This window comes from Podarcis cretensis, assembly GCF_951804945.1.
Source record: "Podarcis cretensis genome assembly, chromosome: 7".
NCBI classification, from domain to species: domain Eukaryota; kingdom Metazoa; phylum Chordata; class Lepidosauria; order Squamata; family Lacertidae; genus Podarcis; species Podarcis cretensis.
In genome coordinates, this window is record NC_137176.1 from 58,752,431 (window position 1) to 58,778,053 (window position 25,623).

Below are 25,623 nucleotides of genomic sequence, written 5' to 3' on the forward strand. Positions count from 1 at the left end.
CAAGCTTTTCAAAGAGAAACACAAAGTTTAAATAATTTCATTATTTCATTCGATTTACATCATATTTTACCTCATCTACTTTCTTTGTTCTGCTTTGCAAAGTTTTTGTTTCTCATTATTTTGAATGTATCTCAGATTTGGCTTTCTTCTGACATCTTTCTCCTCCCCTCTCTTACAGATGCACCAACTCTCTTCACCCATCTGCTAACCCATTTTAAATCCCCAACTGACATCTATAAACACTATCTGTTGGCTTCCATTTTCTTATCCCTCACTCTGTCAACTGAGGTCTTAGTTTGTTGCTGTACATGCCCCATATGTTGCCCAATTTTTCTCCCAACGCCCTCAATCTAGCTTTCCTTGATCCTTTCCTCCACACTCAATACCAATCGTGCCATTGTCAGAAGAAGCCCCCGTAGCCCAGAGCAAGCCAAAAAATTGAATTTCCAGGAAGTCTCCATACTATCCAAAAGCTTAAAGCAACTTGTTCCAATGTTTGGGTAATTCTCTATATGAAAGCATGATTCACATTTAGGAATCAAACGAAGTATCAATACAGATTACACTTATTTCCCAGAAGTAAATGTCCAGTAGATATGTACATAAATGTTTTTATTTCTGTGTTAAGGTCTCCTGCTTTGTATGCAAGATTCTTTTAAGTGAAACAAAATCTGCAGTAAAATAACAAAACACAACAAAACTTCAAAGATATTCATCTTATAATTAGAGTCAAAACTTTAGAAACGTAAATATTAACAGATGCTGTCATTTTCCAACATGCATGTTTGGCTGCTGCAGGTATACAGTCTTCTACTTATATATATATATATATATATATTAAAAAATTGCAAATGCACCTAAGACTGCAAAAGTATCAAAATATATCTAACATGGCAAAGGCTCAAAACCTTTTATTTCTTTTTGCTAAAAGCAACACGAAAGCAATTAAATGAAAGATTCAACCAATACCAGCTCCAGTTTGTACTACTTACCAGAGACCTATGTTAAACCTTGGTACTGGAGGCTTTGGTACCATTTAAAAAGAAAAATACAAATAATTTGCATACCTCCTGCAAAGCAGCAAATCTTTTAAGCATAATAGATGAAGACATGGAGTCAGCCCAAAGAGCTGCAGGCAGTGTTTGTGTGTACACTGCAGAACTTTGTTCCCCACACACCAGTCCCCTGCTATGCCTTGTTCTCCCAAGAAATACTCCAGAAAGTCAGGGACTCTCCAGAGAATCTTCCAACATAGCACAAGAAACTAAAGCTAGAATTGGAAAATCCAGGCAGCACTGGTGCACACACTCTTTGGATCTTGGCATAATGGTTGTAATCCAGAGAGCACATTTTAAATACAGCTAAGCGCTTGTGTATACCCAGAAGGACAAGAGGCTAACAACACACATGCTACTTAAAACAGCCATCATGACTGTAGCTTGCCACATGGCCTTGAGGTGGGTGGGCTGTGATTAAAAAGACGGCAAAAGTCAAAAGCCACGGTAGGAATGGTTCTCTGAATTACAGTCTTACTATGCTAATCACATCCACTTAACTCCTTTGTGCTTCAGGTGGGGAATCTTCTAAAGAAACATACCAAAGAGAGAACACACCAAAACCAACAATGCCAAAGGGAATCCCAAACTGGCTTCTCACATTTTGAAGAGGAAGAATAATCCTCTTATCAACAGAGCTGATCAGAAAAAACGCTAACAGTTTTAAAACTGGATAAAAACCTTGAGTGCCCATTAAAGGCAGCGAGGTGAATATTCCTATATATAAATATCCATTTAAAATAATAAATAAATAACTATGATACGGGGCCTTAAGCTGTATTTAAGTATGCTAACGTCAGAGATTGCTTTACATACCACACACACACAATATTAAAATAAGGAAAATCATTTTTAGAGTTCTTGGTGTTATGTGGTATCAGGTTTCTTTCTGGTAATTGTGTTTCTCCATGCACAGCAACAGTTGATATCAGTTTAGCTTGAGAACATGCCATCATTCTATTTGTCATTTTACATACAGTGCATATGATGCTCGCTCTTTCCATCTCTCATAGCAGCAAGCAGATTCTGCTAGTATCTATAGCAGCACACCCAGGAGTGGAGAGGAAGAGTGTCAGATTTATAAATAGATAACACCTACAGTACACAATTCTATTTTCCTGTCAGTATTAAGGTTGACAGCACACCATTATGTTTCGCAAGAAATTAACTAAAAAAACAACAGCTACAACAAGCAAAACTAAGACATTCCTTCAAATCAGACATAAATAAGTGCAAATGTCTAAAGCAGGTAAACTGAAGCAACTGGTGTAACCTGTGAAGATTAGAAGCATGTACAAATATTAAGGGGGGAAATGAATTTTCATTTTAAACAGTTTTGTAACGGGGTCGTTGAGGCATCCAAGAGCAGGCATAAATGGTTTTAGAAAGAGTTCACAGCCTAAGCGCAAGTAACCATAGATCATCCTTAGTCATGTGCATGCCCACACACAGGGTAGGTGGGGAAAATTGAGGGTGACTTGAGCTGTACAGAGATAGCGCCAACAGCAACTTCTGTGACTGTGTTGGCACTTCTCCCAAGCACAATTGCAGAAACCACTGCAACTAACCAATCTACAGCCCAGTTCACACCAGCATCTCTCCACACTTAAGCAAGCACAAAATGTGGCCAAGGAAAGCCCATGGCTGTTTGTGTCAAGAAAAATAACTATATGAGCCGACTCTTATTTCTTTCAGAGGTGTAATGTAATGCATTGGTGTTGATTCCTAAATAGGGCTACAAGGTGAGACATAGCATGTCCTCTTGTTCTGTCCCTACACAAATGTATCCCTTTAATAACCAGGGTCCTGGAATATTTGTAGTATAACTAAGCTGAACTTTAAAACTACTATATTAGACCAACATGATTTAAAACGGAATAGTGCAATCTCGAATAGATGAAATGCAAATTCATGTATTTCACAGCATGCAATCTCGCTGCTATTCCATGCACCAAGGTTAAAATTCGCTCTTTCTCATTTTTGCTGGAGCTATTTACCAGGAAAACAACATCCGCTTCTAGACAACCTGCATACATATATATATCTGCACACTGAGGCTGCAATCCTTTGTATCGTTTCTGCCCACATAGACCCACTTCTGGGGCTGGCATTCGCAGAGCAACCCAGATACTTCATGCATCCTGCCATAGCAGCTGATCCTCCACCACCATCCTTCAGAGATGATGCTCATTCTCCCTTTTGCCACTTTCACAGTGTTTACACAGCTCAGGAAAAAAACAGAAAAGAGGAAGTCTCTTTCACACAGAGATGTGTTTATACCTTGCACTGTGCTTCTTCTGAGACACACCACAGGCCACTTCCTTTTATTCCTGCTTTGATTTGATTAGGAATAGTAGGATATCTTCAGAGACACCCCTTAGCCAACAGACAGCTCAGGTACCACCACCATTCCAATCTATCTCCTCAGGTAAAATATGATGCATTTGTGGAGACTGAGAGCAAGTCAGAGCAACTGCTGTAAAAGGCCAGCCCAACTGAGCTTCCTCTCCCATTTTCCATTTGCTAACTTCTGCAAGGTACAATGTTTCATGACACAGTCAATTCTGATACTTCATACGATATTGGGGCCTTGCTCTCCTTCCCTTCCCTGGGCCATTTGTAGGCTCAACAGTCTCCACCAGAAGCAAGATGCTCTCATCCCTGTCAAAAGTCACAACCTGCAACTGAGAATATGAGCATCATCTTTTAAGAGACTGATTCTTCACTGTCACAAGCTGCTCACATCCTCTGACCTAAAGAGAGCTCTTCTATCAATCTACCCATGAAAGAGCTTTGCAGGAGTAATCCCACTGCAGCTTCCTAAAAGAAACAAAATACACATTGATTTCTTCTTCTTCTTAATGCCCCTGACTGATAATATACTGGAAAGTTCTTAAGTGTCCTACCAAAATTAAGGCAGTGATTAGAGTCCCAAAGACTCACAGGCTAGAAGGAGAATGGGGTTTAACTGGCAGGTTAGCTTTAGACTCATATTCAAGAAAAGACTGAGGACTTGGTCAGGACTGCTGCTTCTATGGGGAAAGGATAATAAGGGGATGTAGTTCATCTCAAAAACTAGCAGAATGGACTGTGTATAAAAACACTGCATAAGGCTGAGGTTACAACAATGGAAAGGAGGAGCAAGGGCCAGCAGTGCTTAAAGGTGTTGTCTCTGAGAAGTGGGTGTTATGATACTACTCCTCTCCTCTCTGCAAGCAAGAGCAAGTTTGTCCTGGCTTCCTCCTGAGTTTGTGTTGTTTTGCAAAGCAGCAGGAATATGCGAGCACTTGGTGAGATTGCAGCCTTAAGCTTTAAAATGAAAATAAATTAAAAAACAAACCCCCTTCCAAATTTACAAAAGCCTTCCTGCTCCCACATGCTGTACAATACATTCAACAATGGTCTCAGTTTGAGATTTCTGAATACTGATGCTTTATCCTAATAAAAATTAAATTCTTCCCTTTGTCTACTCTTATTAGAAGTACCATTCTCAAATAAATACATTTAACACTGTAGTTAATTTTGTGCAGCATACCTAGTTCTAGTAGTGCAACTTTCTATTCTTCCTTTAGTCTTTCTTTTGTGTTTATAAAAATTGCTACATAAGCAAATGTGTTTAAGCAAAAGCATTCTCAAGGAGTTGTGTAATGTTTTTCTTTTACAGATCACCGAGTACCTGTAAACCTACTCTACATTAAAAGCTTCTTAAGAACAAGAGAAATGTATAAAGAATTTAAAAAACGGCTTAGAAAAATATCCCTTTCACCATTTTCTTTAGAGTGGTCTTTTAAAAGACCAATTAAATTTGCTTTTTAAAAAGGTTTAAAAAGAGACTTAAGTTCTCCCTTATAATGCAGTTTCAACTCAAAAAAGTATCCATACATACATTACTGGGGAAAAATCTCAGTATAAAGTCTGTAGTATAAAGGAAAAAGGTAGATTGGTACATTTAGGGACCATCACAAGATCAGAGCCCTTGAAGTGCTGCCATTAGCTGTATAGGTGCTCAGGTATCTTCTTGCTTGCTCAGTCATAATAAGCTGATCTTCAGTCTTCCCATAAACAACAGCTTCCCATTCACAATTGGCCTGCAACACATGGTCCAGGTAACAGTTACTTTCAAGTCACATCAAACTTTTTTGTTTATAAGCGAAATATGGAATCCAATTGTGGCTGCCTCACAGGAAAAGTAACTTCTCCTGGCATGACAGAATTTCAGCTTCCTCTTCTCTTTCCTGTAGCCCCACCCCCACCCCCACCCCGAAAATTTGCTCTATAGGGTTGGGGGACCCTCTGGAGAAGATATAGGGAGGGTATGGGGCACAAAGAAGGGAAAGTCCATTTTATGACAGTGTCCTCACAACCAAACCTTAAAATAAAATGTATCATTTAACAATAAGAATTCAACATTTCTCAGTTTCACTAAGTGGCCCTAAGACATGATCCTATTCTCAGCCTCAGCCCCCTCATCTGGAATGTGGGAATAATCACACCAGCAGACTTTACAGTTCAATATAAACACATTACTCCAAATACAGAAAGATCTGTTTGATGGCACCAAGCTTTTTTGAAAAGTTTCTTTTTTACAAAATGGCACAAGCCTTTGTAGAAGCAACTCACTTCAGATGCTGAGCAGTTCCATGAAATAGGTTGTCACCCGTGAAAGCTTATGCTATTTTAAAATAAAAAGTTTTTAAATTGTCAGCCGCAAGGTGCCATTAAACAGATTCCTCTATTATTATTTTTATATTTTTTTTTAAAAAAGGTTTCATACTATATAAACAAACATTACTGAAAATGTCTGTGAACCACTTTTCACACTTGGCGCTCCAGCCAGGTGGAGGTACAACTGCCATCTCCAGAGGACTCTTATAAAGGGAGGCATTGAACACCAGTATCCATCTCCACTCTTTGTAATTTACTTATGCACTGGAGCCGAAGGGGAGGGCTGGTTGTGAATATGGGAGGCATCTGAATTACTCTTAACTGTCTTGCCCATGTTTTTCTGCAATGTGGTTCTAGTGCACCATTATCATTGCACTATGCAGGCTACTGAAACCTCAGCAGTACTGTTCCAAGTCTACACAGAGGGCATGGCACTAATATCAACATGGGTACTACTGGACTTAAAATGAAATCTTCATATTTGCATTGCATATTTCAATACCAATGCATCATATTTCAATACCAACACATCATATTTCAATACCAACGCATCATATTTGCATTGGTAAATATTGAATTTAGTCGTAATGGATGCATCGTGAGAATCTTGCAGAAAATAAGCTGCATCAAGAACCCTCAATTCCTTATTTATATCTAAGCTGCTAAATACAAATAGAAAGGAAAGAATGTAAAAAGTAATCTTCCAAATAGCATATAGCTAAACTAAATAAAGCAGAATATTAAGATGCATTGAATACAGACCTGGAAGGTTTTTTCTGTTTTGACATTTTTTGAAGTGCAAGTATTCTGCTTTTTCTTCATTGCTACATTCAGCTTTGTTGAACTGGAATCCTGTTTCTCTGGAGTCCTACTGCCTCTATTGTCATGTATTTCCAATAATGGAATCATCAGGAGTGATGTAGTATATATATTTTCTGACTAGATTTACAAAGAAAAAAAAAAGTTTAAATCAAATAATTGAAGAATAAAAAAATGACATACAGAACTCTCCCCATTTACATTCAAAGGCATCACGTGTTTAAGTGAAATTGTGGGCCACTTCTGAGTTCAGTGCAATATGTGCATGCGTGGTCACATACTTATCAGATGTTCCTAAAACGATCACTGTAATACGAACAATAAGGCCCAGTAGGTTCATCCCTATTTAGCAAGCTTATAAAAGTGGCATACTTTGAAATAACCAGCATTTGGTGATATGACTTCAATAGGCTGTATCATCTTAATTCCAATAATTCTAGCTTGAAATATTTTATGGATCCAGATAAATGTGTTCTTGTATCACTAACACAAAGACCTTTCTAGAATAAAAGCGGCCTATAAATAATAATATTAAAAATGTTCCATTACAAAATGAGACAAGACTGCTGTTTTTCTTGCCATTTAAAATCTAAATTTGGTAGTATTATTTTTAAAGCCAGTGTCATGCTTGGTTGTGCTACTTGTCAATAGAGAAGATTTCAAATAACTATGACTTACAGAAACAAATTAGTTTACATTCTACCTTAAATATGTCCATATTTTAATTCATGCTGTTCACCTGTACATCTGGAACACTGTCTTCTGTGAAAAACTGGGCACCAAGCTCTTCTTTTTCCCAAGGATCCAAAACTAATGACTTCCTGACTTTCTTCACAGAAGGATTCTAGGAGCAACATTTTAAAGAAAGAAAAGCAACTACAATCGTTTCCATAATCCTTGCAAGCTAGAATACTATGTATTTTTAAACTGTTATACAGCTCCACATTTCACAGAAATCACTAAGCAGTTTACAAGTATCACAAGTAGATTAAAAAGTGAAAAATTCCACATTTTATAACAGCACAGAAATAAAACATTAATACTAAACCAAAATAAAATTAATGACTAATAGCAATTCCAAATTACAGAAATACAATTGACAACTAGCCAAATATACAAGTATGTATTTACAGGTAGCAACAGCTCTCTCACTTCTGCTATCTCCCCAACCTAAGCTTGCAACATAAAGTGGGGCAAAATTACACACTCCCTGCCCCCATGCAAAATTACACACTTCTCTGCTCCCAATCATTTCTCCCTCCAATAATACCCATAAAAAACAACAAGGGTGGGTGGTGCCCTCACCCTCTTTGTAAAGGAGCTTTGAAAAAGGGTAATGTAATTTACCTCTAGTTTGCAGCCCTTGTAGAAAGAATCCTCTTCTTCCTTGAAGAAGATATCTGTTCCAGTTTCCTCCTTTAAAACTTCTCTGATATCTTCTTCCAGATAGGCAAGGGGCTGTGACTAATCAAACAGGTAAAATACATCAAGCAGAAGGCAAGTCGGGAGATGATTTCTCCTAAATATCATAGCACTAGGTACACTACTTTAAAAAAAACATTTAATTCCAATGCACAAGTAATTCAACTGTAATATTATTTAATTTATGGAATATCCAGAAGCAATCCAGCACAACACTATGGAAAGAGATGAGGACATTAACAACCAATCAAACCATGCTTCTCTATATATCTATATACTAGTACAAAGGATTACCATTAAACTTTCAAAGGAAGAAAAAACTGGTTTGAAGCAAAGTAACATTGCCTATCATAGCATAGTCTTATATTTAAATAGAAGTCCCACTCTAATAATGATAATGTGATTTCTTACCCACCCTCCATTAGAGAAGTTACAGCAATTTAAAACTTAATATTTAAAACAGTTTAAAATCAATTACATTAAAAAATGGGTCCTGAGCTGTGTATGTGTGTATGTGTATCCAAGGCAATGTGAACCAAAAGTTACGTAAAAGGAATATGAACCAAAATTCTACATACCACAATTTTCAGAGGACCATATTTCTTTTCCTGAGCAGCTAAAGCATTCTTAAATGGAGTAGGGGTCCTTGGTGTTGTACCTAGCAGCGATCTTCTAATAGTAGGTGTCCTAAAACTTTCCAAAAACCAAAGTTATTTATGCAGTGTGTTACTATTTAGATAGTCAAAATCAGTCATTTTAAGTAAAGGATTCTTGGAGAGTGAATCCACTCCCCCACTTTCCTTTGATGGTATTTGCAAAGTAATTCTTCAGCACATCTAGGTTTTGTTTTGTTTTTAATTCATATCTAAAAGCCATTTAAAATCAATCATATACTTACCCTGCATTTTCTTTTTGATCTTTGGGTGTTACTTCTTTATTATGTAAAGGTGTGGTAATAAGAACCTTCTGGCCACAAATTGGAGTTGATGTAAAGGCAGGATTTTCAATGTTAAACTGCTCATTTCCAGAACAGGTGTTGAAGAACTGCACATAAAACAAGAACACAAATTGTTCCATGTAAATTGAGCAGTTTTGCTTTTATTACTCTGCTCCATACACACAATTATGAGCTGTCCAACTTGTAGCAAGACAAATTCTCATCCAGCATCATGATATTATGAAGATTTCATAAGAATGATTCTCTACCCTTAGGTCAGAGAAGAACAATGGGCTGTACCCAGGTATGTTTTACACAGTGTAGAACTATCACTGGATACAAGCCCATCAGTTAATATCAACAACATCATTAAATAACTAAATAAATTTCTATACCACCCTTCATCCGAGGATCACATTGCTGTCTTTGCAACTAATGAAAACTACCTTTCATTCTACTTTGAGCTTTTGCCGAACTTTTGGAGTAATCATTCTAATATTTTCAGTGATTTTCTGTAAAATTGTTGGCTTAAAGCTGTGTTGGATTTACGCCATTCAGGAAACAATACTAATTTTTATGGAAGAGCTGCAAGCCATTTATAGAGCCAATCTCAATTCCTGACATGACACAATCCAAGACAGGTCTGAGTCACTTATAGTTAAAAAGTGCAGAACCAATGTACTGAGCAGGGAAGAGCTGCATACTTAACTACACAATTGTTACAAGTGAATGAATAGCGTAACATCATCTTTTATTGATTTATAGGATTTAGTAGACAACCCTGCCTAACCTATTCAATAAAAGCAAGTTTAATTACATTAATTTTATTTACCTGGGAAGGAGAAAAGGGTAGTGTTTTCACTGGTGTTTGTTTTAGTGCAAAATTGGAACCATTGCTACATGAACCATCGTTCTGTTCATTGACTGATGGTGACAGTCCAGTTCTAGTTTTCTTCTTCTTGCGCAAAATAGTTGGAGGAGTACTGAACTTGGCTGTAGTTGGAGATGCTGACTCTTCGTCGTCACTTGATTTTTTGCCATCTAGTACAACACTTACATTAAACTGGCACTCCATGGCCCCATCATTGTGCTGAATCCGCATTAGTTTTACTGGAGCTTGACTGACAGGGGACGTAGCCGCATCAGAGAGGTCAAAGCTGGTGACATCACTCCATGCTACAGGATCCTACAAGGGGGAGAAAGAAACATTGTGCCATGTGTTTATTGGAATAAACAGAATGATTTATTTCAACAGAATTGGACTGGTGGGATCAGTTGCTTAACTATGCACCGTCATTCTAGCACAAAATGACTAAATTTAACTCTAGTCCTTACGTGCATGTCTTTTTAGTTTGAATTCAGTCTCCTAATTTTCTCTCATCTTATTCCAGAATGTTAATTCCTAATTCTGCATTGTTTTTCTTTACAAGAACCAATAAAGCAGCTAATAGTGAAACACTATTATTATGTAGCACTTGCAATACATAGAACAAATGCTATATATTGTGCTAATGTTAATATTGTTTGTTTGTTTCTCTTTTGCATATTATGAAAAATAACTGTTTATTAAAGGCTGGAAATAAGATGATTCAGACTTACAGACTCAATGAGTTCTAGTGTCTCTGCAAATTCTGGAATGGTCTGTAGAGATGACAAAACCGCATTTGCCTCCACAGCCAAATATTTGGTAGGAGAGTTCTGCTGAGCTGTTGCAGCCTGGGTTTCATCCAGATTATAGAAGTCATTCGTTTGTTCCCCAAGGCCATTTAGGGCATTTGTCATACTATCTTCCATGATGAAGCCTCCAGACCAGTTGGAAAAATTTCCAGCTTGCTAAGAATACAAAAAGTGTTGCTTTTTATTGATATTAAACATGAAAGATGACTAACATAAATTACCTTTAGGCAACCTAGGTCCCACCTGCACTGTCCACCTAAAGCAGTATCACCTCAATTTAAACAGTCATTGCTTCACCCAAAGAATCCTGGGAACTGTGGTTTGTTTCTTTTAGTGTTGTGAGAGTGGTTGTGAGACCCCAATTCCCCTCTCAGAACTACTATTCCCAGAGTTCCCTGGGAAGAAGGTCTGATAATTAAACCACGCTGATTGGCATTTAGGCTATAGTTCAAGCATGCTGGGATTCTAAGGGAAACACATTCCATATGCAAAGAAAGAGCCAATGGCAGAAATAGCACAGAAGCTACTGTTGTGCATGCAGCTCCCTTCCTGCAACATTTCCTTTGCCCTCCATAATTTAGCAATAAAAGGTATGGAAAGCACCAAGACTTTCTTCTAAAAACTCTAAGATAGTTGTCCTAAGTAGCACATTATGTCATTCAAGCTGTCTCAACTGCCCCTCCCTCTTGTCCCACTGTCCCAGTTGTGCAGGGAAAACCAACAGGATTCCCTCAAGGATTCCTGTATAAGCAAAGGAGAATAGGAAAGCAGAATACACATATGAAACAAATCAGAATCATAAAGTTCATTCATTAATTTGTTTAAAATATGCACAGTAAAAGATCATTAGCCATCATGACATCATGATATTTAGAGAAAAAGTTCTTACAGATGAGACTCTCTTTCTCCTGATTTCATTCTCAGCCGACATAAGTAACAGCTCAAGTTCCTTAATTTTTTTCTCTTTGTCAGGATCATCATCAAATGGCTGATACATTGAAGAAAAAACAACACCAAAGTGTTATGTTTAGGGCACATTACTGAGAATGGCAACATATTTGCTGTTATAATTTTCTGCAAACTCAATTAAACTTTGATAAGTTCTCATTTAAAACATGGATTGCCTGTGCTCTCTTCGGCAGCACATGTACTAGGGTTGGAGTGATACAGAGAAGATTAGCATGGCCCCTGCGCAAGGATGACATGCAGGTTCGTGAAGCGTTCCATATATATATATATATATATATATATATATATATATATATATATGTATGTATATATAAATGGATTGCCAACACAGAGCCCACAGGTTCACATGCACCCAGAGGCCTTCCCTGGTGCCCCCAGTGTCCCTCCTGACTGCTTTTCAAGATTAGTTGCAACATAGGAGAAATTCTGAGGGGTCACAGGCTCACAGCTGGGGATCATTATTCCACCACCCCATGCCAAAAGAACTCCTCACAGTACAAGTAGTCTTCAGAGAAGCCCTCTGTTGGCTACAGTAAGAGGTTTTTGAAGCTTAATTACAATGGAGGAGAGGTGATTGTGGGTTGCAGCTAGGGAGGAAAGGATTGTTGTTTTCCTGCCCAGCTGCAACTCTCCAAAACTGCAGGACCTGAGCATAGGAGCACTGTCCCCTCCAGTGGTTTCCAGCAACTGGTATTCAGAATAGTTTGTTTTAAACTGCAGTATTATTTAATATGATGTGCTAGCCAGGCCACTGTAGGTCACACAATCTCTATCTGCCCCCCCCCAAGAAAATAGGGAACACCTTATAACCTTTGAAACTAATCTTATAGACACATTTTTCGTCTGCACAGGATTCGTCTCAAAATGCTCTCCTAGAGGTCACATTATATACAAGCCATTATTCACTTTAATGGAACTGCTGCTCAACACAATCCTCGTGATAAAGTCCTTAAAAAAAACCATTTGCATGCTATCTGCCAAATATTTTCATAAAAAGCTTAAAAATTCATCATTATAGACAGAACTTACCTGAATGAAATTTGAAGAAGTTGTGACATGGTCAATGCAGTTGCCTTCTGTTGAAACATACTGATATCCTGGGATCTAACAAATTAGAACAGTTCTTTATACACTGATTTTATACACTTTATACACATTTTTCAATTTCAGCATATTTTTTAAATTTGACACATACTTTTTTCAAAAACTGATCAATTTGAGACAAATGAGGAACTCTCAGGTTATTAAATTATAAAAGAAAATTTATCCGCCGTATCACTTTCATTACAATATCCATTTATCACACTTTTAATTCATCAGTATCACTTGGAGACAAGAGCTCATTTTCCGAGTTTTAAAAAAAGGCTTATTGAGGGGGTAAACATTGGATTTTTAAATAAAAATTCTGAAAATATTTCCTCAACAACAATTTTTTTTAACAGCAATAGTTTCTTTGTGATATAAGTTTTAAGAGAGTGAGCAACCTTGGTAGGGTTAGCAAGATGCAATGCACATGCTCTTAGATGGAACTGAGTATCTTGACACGTCTCGGTCTAAATTGGCTGCCTAGTAGCTTTCAATGTTTCACTGTTGATATTTAAAGCCCTAAACAATTTGGGACCAGGATACATACTGTAGCAGACAGCCTCCCTTGGCATAAACCAAGCCCGTCTTTTTTGTAAACTGCCTTAATGTTTTTTTCTACAATCAAGCAGTATATTAATTTTATGAAATAAATATATTTCTAAGTTTTCACAAGGAGAAGTGGGCCTTCTCAGCAACAGCGCACACCTCAGGAATATCCTCCTTTGGGCCATTCATGAGGCAATAACTTTTAAATACCTCTTAAGAACTAACATTTACTCAAATTTCCTGGATTCCAACTAACTCCCCAACCTCTGTTTTGTACCCTGCCCAATTTGTAATACATAGTTTTGTTATTCTTCATTTATTTTTGGAAACATTACTCAGTGTCATTTATTATGATGGTTCTTACACAAACCACTCCAATTTTTATTATATCCATCAGTATTCATCCATCACTATGCATTTTAATAAATAAATGAAACAGAAAACGTCTATACCAGAAAAAGAGGGAATTTCAGCAGATTAGCTTGTCATGCCAGCTTCATCTAGTGAAATCCCTTGCTATACATAACTATGAAAGGTACAGGAGCATTGCCTTATTTTTCACCTGGCTAGCCATAACCCTAAGCTAAATTTCTAAAGTCCTTTGCAGAAGACTAATCTCTTCGAAGACCAAGAATGAAGAGAGAGCAGGAGAGGCGGTGTAGAGGGGGATGTGAAAAGAGAAAGGGCTGCTTGGAGAAATAAAAACAGTGGTCCTACTCACCACTGGAGAGAATGCAGCCCTTGATAGAAAAAAGTTACCCATCCATTTTAATATATGCTTCCCCCCCCCCTTTTTAAATAAAAAATCTGGACACACACAAAAGGTTCTGAAGAACTTACATGTGCCTGCACTGGTATGTAAAACTGATTTGGGGTATGAAGATGGTCTGTAGATGCACAAGTTTTGTGCGGCAGTTTTGACGAACAAGGTCGCTCAGTCTTGATTCCATCTTGTAAATATCCTTCTTGTTCTACTTTTCTTCGCATAGTGGAGTTCCAATGATTTTTGATAGAATTGTCAGTCCTAAATAAATCATGGGACAGATCCAGCCAAAGTCAAGCAATATAAAGTATCATGTATTCAACTGATGAGAGTTAATAACCTGCTTAACTCTTATTGAAATGAATTAAAACATGAACACTATTTAACTTTGGCTGCGTTGTGCCCAAAATGTAGAAATTATGTAGTAACATATTGCACTGACCTGAGAGCTTAGCTACATCAAGATAGAAACAATGAGAGAAATAATGTATTGAGAAGGAAGGTTACCTTTCAATACTTCTCTAAATTAAAAGGGGAAATTTCAAATATTTCTAAAACAGTACAATATTTCTTTTTCATAATAATAGAAAGGGACAGGGGACCTAAGAGGATTCTTCCTAACAGAAACTTGCACAAGTAGAATTTAAAAATGTTTCTCTTCCTCCTTTGGATTCCACCCAAGTATTAGTTTCTTTGTTATTGGAATCATAGCCATCTGGAGGAAGTAATCTGTATTACTTTAACTGCTCTGAATATAGCATTAACAACTATTTGATTCAGATTTTAAAATAACTCAAAATGCAAGATAAATTGCAGAGCAGAAAAGAACAAAAGAGGAAAGGTATGCTATATGATAAGCAGGACATTTGTAATTACTTAATCAACAAATCCTGCAAAATCCACCACAAGATAATCCATTTCTTGGATAGAAATAAATTTTTACACTAGCAATTCCTTCTATTCTGATTCTGGGGAGCACTTACACAGCTTAGCTCTGTAACATTCTTGGCATGGCAGGGGTTGATGGGAGAGGGGAAATAGATGTTGCAATATCAAGCAACATCATGGGTGCTTGAAGAAACTAAAGGAGTTCAGTAGATTGCTGCCTGGTTACTTGAGCCAGAAGGCCACAGGGCATCTAATATACCAAACTCCCTTCTTTCCTTTTCTAAGCCTCAGTGGTTACTGGTTGATGTAATCATGCCTGCCCAGAAACACATGCAAGGAAGGACCGCGCTCCTACAAACATACACATACACACACACACCCCAAACTTGTGCTGCTCTACAAGTTTAAGAGAAATCTATGGAGATCAGTTGGGAACACTGGATGCTTAGCAGGATTGGCCAGGCAGAGGGACATTTATTGCTATGGCGCAGCCTACTGCACAAAAACATTGAGTTAAGACATGGCATAGAGAAGGGTGGAGCTTCTTTGAACATGCTAATCTGGGAGTGGAGGGAGGCCAGTGCCAATTATTTTGGAATAGGTTTCAGAAACCTAGAAATAACAGTGTGATTTTACCTTCCGGGAAGCAACTTCGCAATTTCAGCCCATCGATTTCCCAAGCGTTTGTGAGCTTCATAGATGATTCTGTCCTCCTCCTCAGTCCATGAAGATTTCTTTACCTCAGGATTAAGGTGATTATGCCATCGTTCTCGACATTGCTTCCCTATTCTTCCTTTTAAGTGCTTTGCAATCAAAGACCAGCGCTTTGGACCATATTTCTGAACAAGCTCAATAACCTGGAACACAAATTGAACAGCAACAGTATGCAACTGATTACTATATAAGAAAACAATAGCCATATTCATGATAAAGAATCTCAATTACATTCATTTAGGTTATTTGTACTTGAAAAAAATAGTACTACTGAAGTAGTACAAGATTGTGTCAAGCAAAATGATAAAAAGTTATATTTCAAAAGTTCCAAAAGACAGAGTGACACTGACTTTTTAAATAAAAAACTGTACAGCATCCAACCAATGAGAAAGAAAATGCATTTTGGAAAACAGTCTGAAATATATCACTCTTCCTTTCCACATACTGTGTGGCCAAGTACAGGGTGAAATGAGAAAGCTTTTAACATGTAAGAAAAACAAACCAATTGTTACATTTTAACACATCATAGTTAAATACATGACAATGTTATGAAAAACTGATAGCTTTATCCTATGGGAAATGAAATCAATTTGGGAAAATATTCAAGCAATTTAATTTATATTTTGGTTTTCATCCAAGTAAACTCTTAAGAGCACAACAATGGGACTGTGAACCCCATCCTTCAATTGAGTCGGCCAAAAGGTAAAAGCAGTAAGGTAAAAGCAGGGTAGTGCACTCTTGGGCAATCCTACTGTGCTTTCAGAAACATAATTAATAATCAATAAAAATATAGGTCACTTACCCTCTGATCTTCTTCCTTAGTCCAGGGGCCTTTAATAAGTTCTGGATTCAGGACTTTTTGCCAACGGTGCTGGCACTGAAAATCGGAACGATTCTGCAGAAGAATGAAAAAAAATCACTGTATAATTCCAACTGAAGACTCCATAAGGCTCCACTATACACCCAGAGATTCCATTAGGAGCTTTGTTGTTGACTTCAGTGTGGGAGACATCTTGGCACATGCAATGGAGATGCATGTGTGGCTTTTGAACTCTTGTATGTAAAATAAGAAAAATCTCATTGAAATAATTTCTACTTACTTGTAGATGACTAGCAATAAATGTCCAGTCACTTGTACCATGCTGTTCTACTAGCTTCTTCAGCTTTTCATCCTGTTAATACAGTTTAAAAAAACTTATAAATAGACACATGACATTAGATCTAAACATAAAGAAAAGCCATGACCTGGTTAAGGCTCACCTCATCACGCGTCCATTTTACTCTGTTACATATCTTCTTCGTTCCTTTTTGTTGTGGTACTTCATAGTCATGATCTGCATAGTGAAGGTCATCATCATCTTCCTCACTGCAAAGTGCAAGCTAATATTAAGTTAACATTGACAGTGAAACCAGGCTTACACAACAGCTCGAGAAACCTTTTTTAAAAAATAACAAATCATCAACTGAAGGCCCAATTCCAATTGTGGAACAGCAGCATGAGGGAAGGACAGTTCTCCTTCATCATTTTCCCATTGACACCCCCTGCACTGCTTTCAGTTAAGAAAAAGATGTAGGGCATCCAAGCAAAAGATTCAAATATTCCATTTAGGCAGGATCCAATATGGTCCTGAGATTAATGTCCTGGGTTTCTCAACTTAGTATCATTTGTTTTATATAAGATCTGTCTTGTTGAAGAAGGGTGACTACATAAGAACTTGTTAAATTTTTATTGGAAAACCACAAACATAACTAACAAGCGTCCAGATTGCATTAAAGGTGGCCCTGTGTATAGGGAAACACACCATGCATTTTTCTATGTTAAATTTATTTCTATACAAGAATATTGTGCAGCAAATAGCATTAAGCTGGGAACTCATGATGAAATAAAAGAAATAGGAAGAAGATTGTCATCACCCTTGTACCTCCTTGATGTCTGTGCGCCATCTACTGGACAAAAAAAACTAATTTCAAAACTATTGGGTGTTTACATCAAAAAATTTATTTGTCCATATTTGTATCACCCTTCCTTCCAAAAAGAGGGTATAACAATTAAAGAACAGGAAAAAACCCACTGGCTTCTCACCTCCATCCCCTTTACAATATATATTTGTGACACAATATTAATATATGTAAATGCCCTATTTAGACAAACATGTTTCGGCAGCTGCTTCCCTTCAGCTGCTTCCCTTCCCTTTATAATAAATGTGCAGAAATAAATATTTTACAAATTTCCAATACATGTGAGGTGTAAGGTTACCAAAGAGCTATGCTTTTTAAAGTACAGACAACAAGTGTACTACTGGTACATGATAGTCCCTGATAGCTGGCGGGTTTGGTGGCACTGGATACTTTAAAGCCAGTCTAGACAGATATATGTGCACACATGCATGTGTACAGGATTGGGGTAAAAGCAGACACTGAGGAACAGAGAGAAGGGGGCTTCTGTATTGGGATAATAAAAAGCAACACTATCTCTGAAGCATACTCTTTCCACATTTCTTCTGCCTTCATCTAACTTAGGCTTTGAGTGTTTATGGAGACAAACACCTGTAGTTTATAGGTTGCTTAACCCATGATGTAATCATGAATGTCAGCATAACTCTCAGTCACCAAAGGGTTTCCTTTTCTACATTGCTGGATGCCTTTCTTGGTGTGACACTTGTTAGAGAATCCACACAAGAGGATGTGAAGCAACTGTTCCTAAATAGTATTGAATAAATCCTATTCTTCCTAAAGATACTTCCCTGTAAGGAATGCACTGATTTCCCCAGTGTAGAAAACAGTAACACTACTTTGAGGAAGCTGGTACTAGTGCCATGATGCAAAGTCACAAACCACTGTATAAAATCAAGTGAGACAAATAAGTTATCCCATGTAAACTTTTTAGGAACAGTGTTCCCATGTACTGTAATATAATACACACACACACACACACAACTATGCATACATTCCTCATACACAACAGTCTTCTTTTTCTGAGGCCCTTATGAGATATGTTTAGTTTCCTATGTGTATATGATGAGCATGTACAGTACATGAGATGCCCACATCAACTGACTTCTCTCAAGATGTAATTCTTCAGGGAACTTAGCTCAGCTAGTATTTCTTTCTTTACTATAGAAAGCAGTCACACTATTTTAAATTCTCTTTCTTCATTGAGAGAATGAGTAATTCAAAGTAGTCCCTAGAAATGTGGCTATAATTTGAATTCGCAGTATTTCCAAGTTAAACACAGAATATGATTTGCAAACAAGTTCTAAACAGTGGGTTGTATTCAACAGAGCGCTAAACAAAATGTTCCATCAACACAAAAGAATTTTTCCTTGCACAACACAATGTTCTCCTCCCCATGTGCCCTCTCAAATATGTTTGGTGGTGGTGGTGTTCCTCCAGAGCAGATTTGGAGGTGGTGTGGAGTGCACATAGGGAGAGGAAAAGGGGTGAAATCTCACTGCAAAGCACAACTATTTAGTTGAATGCTACCCCATGGTTTCAACATTAAAAACAAACCTTAGAAAGAACATTACTGCTCTGCTTTGTAAAGGGGAATGGCAGGGTTGAGCCTTGCACATACAGTAATAAATCTTATGTTATATACATTGAAAGCTAGGAGACGACTCAGATGTTTAGGATAGCAGTTGGCCAGTTCTTGATGCTTCATTTGTCTTGTTTTTCTGCTAAAAAAATAAAAGTTTTGACAAAACAAAGAACAAGAAATGCTGCTTAACACTACATTTGAACCAGGCCATGATATCCCATTTTAAGCCATGTTCACATTCAAAAAGTCATTCACATTAGACTTAGTCTGTCCATTTTTACTTGGACATAAGTCCCATTGATTTCAAAAGTGGCTTACTTCCAAATAATTGGGCATAAGATAGTTGGCTAGCATTTCCAGAGTTGCAAATAAAACTAATAAACATAGAATTAAAATTGAGCCCACAAGGGTGTGCATGTGAGAGAAAAGTAACAGGCGGCCAATTCAAACTAAACTAAAAAAAAAATTAATCCAGTTTCAATCATTTTTAATATTCTAATGAAAGTAAAAAGGCAGTTTACTACCCAAACTGCATTTGTTAGATCCACTGTTAACCTTAATCTGATAGATAAGTAATTCCACAATAGTTCTTCCTCTAACCTGGATACCTAGTTTGATACTGTACATAAACTATCTACACCAGAATGAAATTATTACACATTCTTGTTTTGAGATCTGTGTTAATTCTATGATCACACAGGGTGTAAATTTCAGAGTGATTTGTTGTAGAAATATGAAAAAAAGCTTGTACGAGAATAAAACACACTGTACATGTCTTTATATGCAGGCAACACTCTCTCTCTTGTCAAGTCCTTAAGGTCAACATGGGCATTGCTTTCCTTCCTGTTGCAGTCCCCCCCCCCAACAACAACAATAATTCGCTTTCTACCTTGCCTTCCCAAGGAAGAAAACACAGTGCCATGTCTGATTTAGTAACAGCTGTACAATCTACTATTCTCATACAGAGGAAGGATAAAAAAAAGAGAAAAACCACTGTATCGACACTACAGTAAATAAGCGACAGAGGGAATTACCAGGATAAGAGGACATGAATTACCAATATGAAAGGCTCTTTTGTCATTGTTATGTGACTCGATGCCAAAACACAAAAACAAAGAAAATAGGGTGGAGCCCAGAGGGCAGTATAAATTTCCAAAGGGGAAGAAATCCGAGTGTTGGAATAGTGCTGTAGCTGGGGAGAACCAAGTGAAAAGATTACTACTGAATATCCGAGAATCAAATGAAAAGATTACCACTGAATACACAAGATTCTGTGTCCACTTGTGCTCTGTGAATAATATTAATGATTTCGGGAGACGGGAACCTTAATTGGCATTGGCAAGATGCACTCAGGTCGAGGCGCTGGGGCGCAAGAGTGAATTCAGGACCAAAGGATCCGATGGTCTGGGCACGTGGAAACGGCAGCGAGGATCTCCTGAGGCGAGGGGATCTGTGGAGACGGCCGGAGGGCTGTCAGGAGCCCCCTGTTCCCGCGGATAGGCAGGGCTCAGGTTCCCCAAAGGTCCCGGGCAGCAGGCAGGGCGCTGGAGATGGCTTGGGGAGGGGGCGATCGGGAGGGTCTGCGGGGGCCACTCACCTGCGCGGCCTCTTCGCCATCCTTGGCGCGCACCATAAGGAAGGCGAGAAGAAGGGAGCGCGGCTGTCACCACCGGCCAAGGCGCGCAGCCCCCAGGGGGCGGGGAGGGGGGCGCGGCTGCCTTTCAGCCCCGGCCGCGCCTCGCCCCCCGCATGGGGGACATGGCCTTACGCCCAGCGAAAGGGGTGGCAAGCCGGGCTCCAAGTCCCGCGCCTGGGGCCTCGCTCGGCTGCCACGGCTCGGAGCTCCTCCGGCAGGGCTGCTTTCCCCCAGGCGCCGCCGCCGCCTCCACCCTCGCTGGCTCCTTTTTCTCCTTTTTTTTTTGTCCCTGCCGCCGAATCTCGCGCCCAGCCTCTTTCCAGAGCCGCCGTTTGAATCTGCGCACGCGGACTGCTACGCCATTGGCTGCTCCAGAAAGCACGCGACCAAGCAGGGGGGCTGGTGCGAGGGAGGAGGGGGAACGGCCAGTAAGGAGAGAAAGGTGGCGGGATATGGAAAGGAGCCGGAGGAGGGGCCGAGGGCGGGCTAAGGCGCAAGGCATGCTGGGGGAGGGAGTCCTTTAGCCTTCAAGGGCTTGTGAGGGGATAAAACAACCGAAACGAAAACGGCCCGTTTTTAAGGGCAGTAGCCAAAGGCAGCTCACGGACGGGCAAAATACCCTCTGCGATATGTACTGAGTCAGCCTGTTGTGCCGCTTTCCTTTCCCCACACGTTAAAAGTAGCGAGAATCCGTATACAAGACTGGGCACTCGTGAATTCGCCTTTCTCGGAGAGAAAAATCTATATTAATTAACGACAACACAATTGCCTTTTAAAACAAACAAACGCGGCATTAAGAAAAGAAATGAATAGCAACACTGTGAAGAGATTTTATACCTGTGAGAGAAGGGGGGGGGAAAACAAAAGCTAGGTCTCCTTCGAGCCGGAATCGAACCAGCGACCTAAGGATCTCCGTGTGGAGTAGCGCCTCTACAGTCCTCCGCTCTACCAGCTGAGCTATCGAAGGGACGTTGAGTTTGCTGCTTCTGTTTTCTGTATACAAAGTTTCAGAGCAACTGCTGGAGGGAAAAACTACGCTGGCTAACGCATTTCCAGCTCTTCGTTGGCATTTATCACTGTGTTTATATATTATTAACGGCCGCGTATGTAAACAATTTAAGATTAAGAGAGGGGGTTTTTTTTAGGCTGGTTCTGACGGCAATAGATATAACCATGCTACTGGCCAATAGTTCTATAATATCTCTAAAAAGTCATTTCTGTAATCGACAGTAAATGTGCCTTAGGGGAAGGGCCACCTGAGCTCAGCCGATGCGTTTTTTGATGTACTCTCTGCTGCAGTGAGAAGCAAAAAGCAAGCGCCTGTAACATCCACCCCCCAATGTTCTATTAGTTTTTGGGGTACTTAACTACAAAAATTATCTTCCTTCAATTAGCTTTAAAGTACTGTATGTTTATTTTTCAACTTCAACTTCAATGTCATTTGTGCTAGGTAGCTAGTTCACTTCAAATACAACCAACGCTAGAAGCACTAAATAAATTATTGTATAAATTACAATAAAATAAAGCTGTAAGGGGTAAACTGGATGGCTTTTTATTTTAATTTAATTTAATATTTTTAAAGATAAAATATAGGATATTCCAAAATAAATTATGCTTGCAAAGATAGGAACTGCTACAAAACAGAAAACTTATTAAAAGTAAAATCTGTGACACATCTGTTGTGTTACATAGTGCGCTGCCAGTACTCAGAATGTGACTTTTCGACCTTTGGCTTGTGCAAATGCAGAGAGATGAGGGTTTTGAGCAATGCCGTTCTTTGATGGATGGGATAACAAGGGATGGGAGCCTCTCATCCGCCATGGATCACATTCTGATGTGCTTCAGTTGTGAGAAGCTGCAACTCACTGCTGGCAACTGTACCTTGAAGTGCCAGGATAATTCGTAGTGCTACCCAGACGTTCAGGAAAACACAAATGGAGATGATGTTGGCAAGTCATATGCACAGGATGTGACCTCGGTACAATGTGGTGCCCTTCCATAGCTGTCAACCTTCCCTTTTTTTGCGGGAAATTCCCTTATTCCAGTGCCATTTCCTGCTGCTTCCCGCTGCTATCCCGGATTGTTAGCTATCCCATAGACTGTCCCTGGGACAGGTGAGGCTGCTGATCCCTTATTTTCAAGGCTGCTAATCCCTTATTTTCAAATCTGAAAGTTGACAGCTATGTGCCCTTCTGGGCCCATCATCTGAATCTGAAATCAAATCATGGTAGTTGTTGAAGCAAGGCTCCTTCTTCCACCTGACAACAAGCCATTGTTTTCAGGACTCCCTCTTCCCTGTTTTCCTCAACTGTTTTCCTGCATAACTCAGGAGCTTCAACATAACTCAGTTCTCCTGTGCCAGTTTTATTGTCCACTGAGGCTGCCATGGTAACCTTTGCTCCCTCTCCTATATTCTAGAGGCCCTTTCCCTTCCAATCATAGCCTCCAAGTCTGCTCTTCCTCTTCCTATCTAGGTATGACTGTATTTTTAGATCTGTTCTGAACTTCCTATCTCCATGTGTGTGTGCCTGTGCCCCTCAGATTCTCCCTGTTCAGCTGCACAAAGCTGAGGCCTAGTCTGCCAAGTGAGCCCATTTGGAAAGAATGAGCTAGTGTCATGGGTGTAGCCAACGGGATACAGGGAGGGGCAGTTGCCCCCCATCAATAAAAATCAATAAAAAATACATAGCTGAGGTTCTGCCCCCCCCAAAAAAACAAAAGCCTGCCCCCCCCAACAAAAATCCTAGCTACCCCTATGGCTAGTGTGCCTTCTCACTCTCATGCCCTCTGTGCTTGCTCCTTTCTGAATGTATGTTGTGGGTGTATCAGTTTAGTTGTGATTTTATTTAGCTAATTTTCTCACACTGCTATACACAATACATATGTACTGTTGCTGACCTGGATTCACAGAATTGTAGGGCTGGAAGGGACTCCAATATCGTTTAGTCCATCTCTCTGCAATACAGGAATATGTAGTTGGCCCATATAAGCATTGAACCCATGACCCTGGCATTATCAGCACCATGCAATGGAACTAACAGCCATTGAAGTGTTAAATATGTCTGTCTATTTTGATTCATGTCAATGTGCAATAAACAACCCCGTTTTTAAGACCTATATGAATTTACATTTCTTATTAGATCTGCCATGATGCACTACTGCCACTGTCCAAAAGTTCACAAGAGTTCTATAACAGGTGTCTACTGAGGAAGCTTGCTTACAGGATGTTAAAAGTGTTTGAATACTGAATCATTCAAAAGGCTTTTCAATAAGTGTTTGCAGCTTTGTGCGAAGACTCGATAACTACATTTTTCTGATCTAGCAATATTTCAACTACATTTTTTTTAAATCTAGCAATATTTTAATTCCACATTTCCAACAACCAAGTCATCCATTTAGTGGAGGAACTGCAGCTGTTTAAAGTCTTCTGACTACAGATAAGGCTGTACTATGTTGCTCAATAAGCTGAAAGTTTCTAGTTGAGGTTCAAAATATTTTGAATATGGAACAGGATGCATTTTGTGAAGTTCTATTCCATTGCCTTTAAAAAACAAAACAAAACAAAACCCTATTTTAACAGGATAGCTTGCAGTATAGTACACATATAAGCCTGCCGGGGAAACAGCTATACAGCCTCAGATGGATATTGTAACTCATTAATTATGACCATTTCTATTTTTGAACATTTCATGCAGACTCATGAGTTACATGTTCCATAAATAGGGTGGAGGAGTTTCCAGTATGGTCAGCTGAGAGGGGCACGAGGATGACAAGATGTTATTTAAACCACTAACCTATGGAAAGGCCTCAGCAAGTAAGCATGAGGTGGGGAAATATCAACACTCTCAAGCCTTTCAGATGGAATTGGTAGCCAGTTTGTGCCAATGGAGAATCACTGCACTAGTCATAGAGATTCAACTAACTCAAGCAAACTACAACTCCCTGTATGTTGCAACATTCAAAGGTGTTCCCTAACAAGGCTGCGGCTCCAAGAAGCAGATTCTAGTACCTATAGAAAGGGGAAATTCATCCTGACATTCTGGCAACAAGACCTAACTCATTGTAGGTAGGCAGGGACAGCCATCAATATGTGCTGTGAGGGGCAGTTGTCTGCTCTCCATTCTTGCCAATGCTGCAAGAACCATTCTGGGCTCCTTACATGGCATTCTACATGCCTTTCTGTGGCTATGCTTGCCAAACATAGGATTATGTTCACGTTGCAATGAATAAGGCACTGCAGCCCAACTCAACCAACTGAATTGGATGCCCAGCTGACATCCACAACACACTTCAGCTGCAGCATTGGGCAGAATTCTGTTACAGTGGTACCTCGGGTTACATACACTACAGGTTACATACGCTTCAGGTTACAGACTCCACTAACCCAGAAATAGTACCTCAGGTTAAGAACTTTGCTTCAGGATGAGAAGAGAAATCATGTTCTGGCAGTGCAGCGGCAGCAGGAAGCCCCATTAGCTAAAGTGGTGCTTCAGGTTAAGAACAGTTTCAGGTTAAGAACAGACCTCCGGAAAGAATTAAGTACTTAACCCGAGGTACCACTGTATCTTCAAGGAGACTGAAGCACAATTCTAAGTGCAGCCATCCACATTCACTTGGAACACATCACCCAAATGCAGCAGCACCACATGACATTTGTAGATTCAACTCCCCAATGATTACACCCATGCAATTCTAGACAAGCTGTCAGCAGCTTACTGTACTTACTAGCAGCTAAGAGCAGGCTGGGATAGGGGGGTGGGGGGAGTTTTCCAGGCTTGTAGTCATGTGTTCCATATCATGACATTTATGGTTATCTACTTATGTCCCCCAGCAGATTTTGATTATTCTCTGTATTATTATTATTATTATTATTATTATTGTTATTAAACTAGGTAATCTTTTAGAATG

The 25,623-nt window shown here is 39.2% G+C and overlaps 1 protein-coding gene across 5 annotated transcripts; it reads right to left on the bottom strand.

The window, feature by feature from the left end:
* Positions 1 to 597: 597 nt before the first annotated feature.
* Positions 598 to 21,153, bottom strand: MYBL1 (MYB proto-oncogene like 1). Of its 5 annotated transcripts, none has more exons than XM_079985180.1 (17): positions 20,677 to 21,153; positions 19,052 to 19,215; positions 16,802 to 16,907; positions 16,642 to 16,713; positions 16,344 to 16,436; positions 15,464 to 15,684; positions 14,017 to 14,200; positions 12,574 to 12,648; positions 11,465 to 11,563; positions 10,498 to 10,731; positions 9,731 to 10,084; positions 8,860 to 9,005; positions 8,540 to 8,648; positions 7,887 to 8,003; positions 7,279 to 7,383; positions 6,483 to 6,659; positions 598 to 5,143 (listed from the first exon to the last, which is right to left on the bottom strand). In XM_079985180.1, exons 2-17 carry the CDS (start codon positions 19,111 to 19,113, stop codon positions 5,015 to 5,017), a joined length of 2,283 nt encoding a protein of 760 aa, XP_079841306.1. In that variant the 5' UTR covers positions 19,114 to 19,215; positions 20,677 to 21,153; the 3' UTR covers positions 598 to 5,014. The 5 variants fall into 5 exon arrangements, with proteins under 5 accessions (XP_079841306.1, XP_079841304.1, XP_079841305.1 ...); XM_079985178.1 differs by having other exon boundaries at positions 8,540 to 8,654; positions 20,677 to 21,149; XM_079985179.1 differs by having other exon boundaries at positions 8,540 to 8,654; positions 19,052 to 19,218; positions 20,677 to 21,149.
* Between the last annotated feature and the right edge of the window lie 4,470 nt (positions 21,154 to 25,623).

Bases quoted from the DNA above. Each gene is read 5' to 3' on its own strand.
- MYBL1 (XM_079985178.1), bottom strand. From the start codon at position 19,113: ATGTGCAAGGCTCAACCCTGCCATTCCCCTTTACAAAGCAGAGCAGTA. The intron at 10,085-10,497 runs GTAAGTCTGAAT...TCCCCCTTGTAG, and splicing joins CACTAGAACTCATTGAGTCT to GATCCTGTAGCATGGAGTGA. The intron at 6,660-7,278 runs GTGAACAGCATG...TTGTAAATCTAG, and splicing joins ACAGTGTTCCAGATGTACAG to TCAGAAAATATATATACTAC.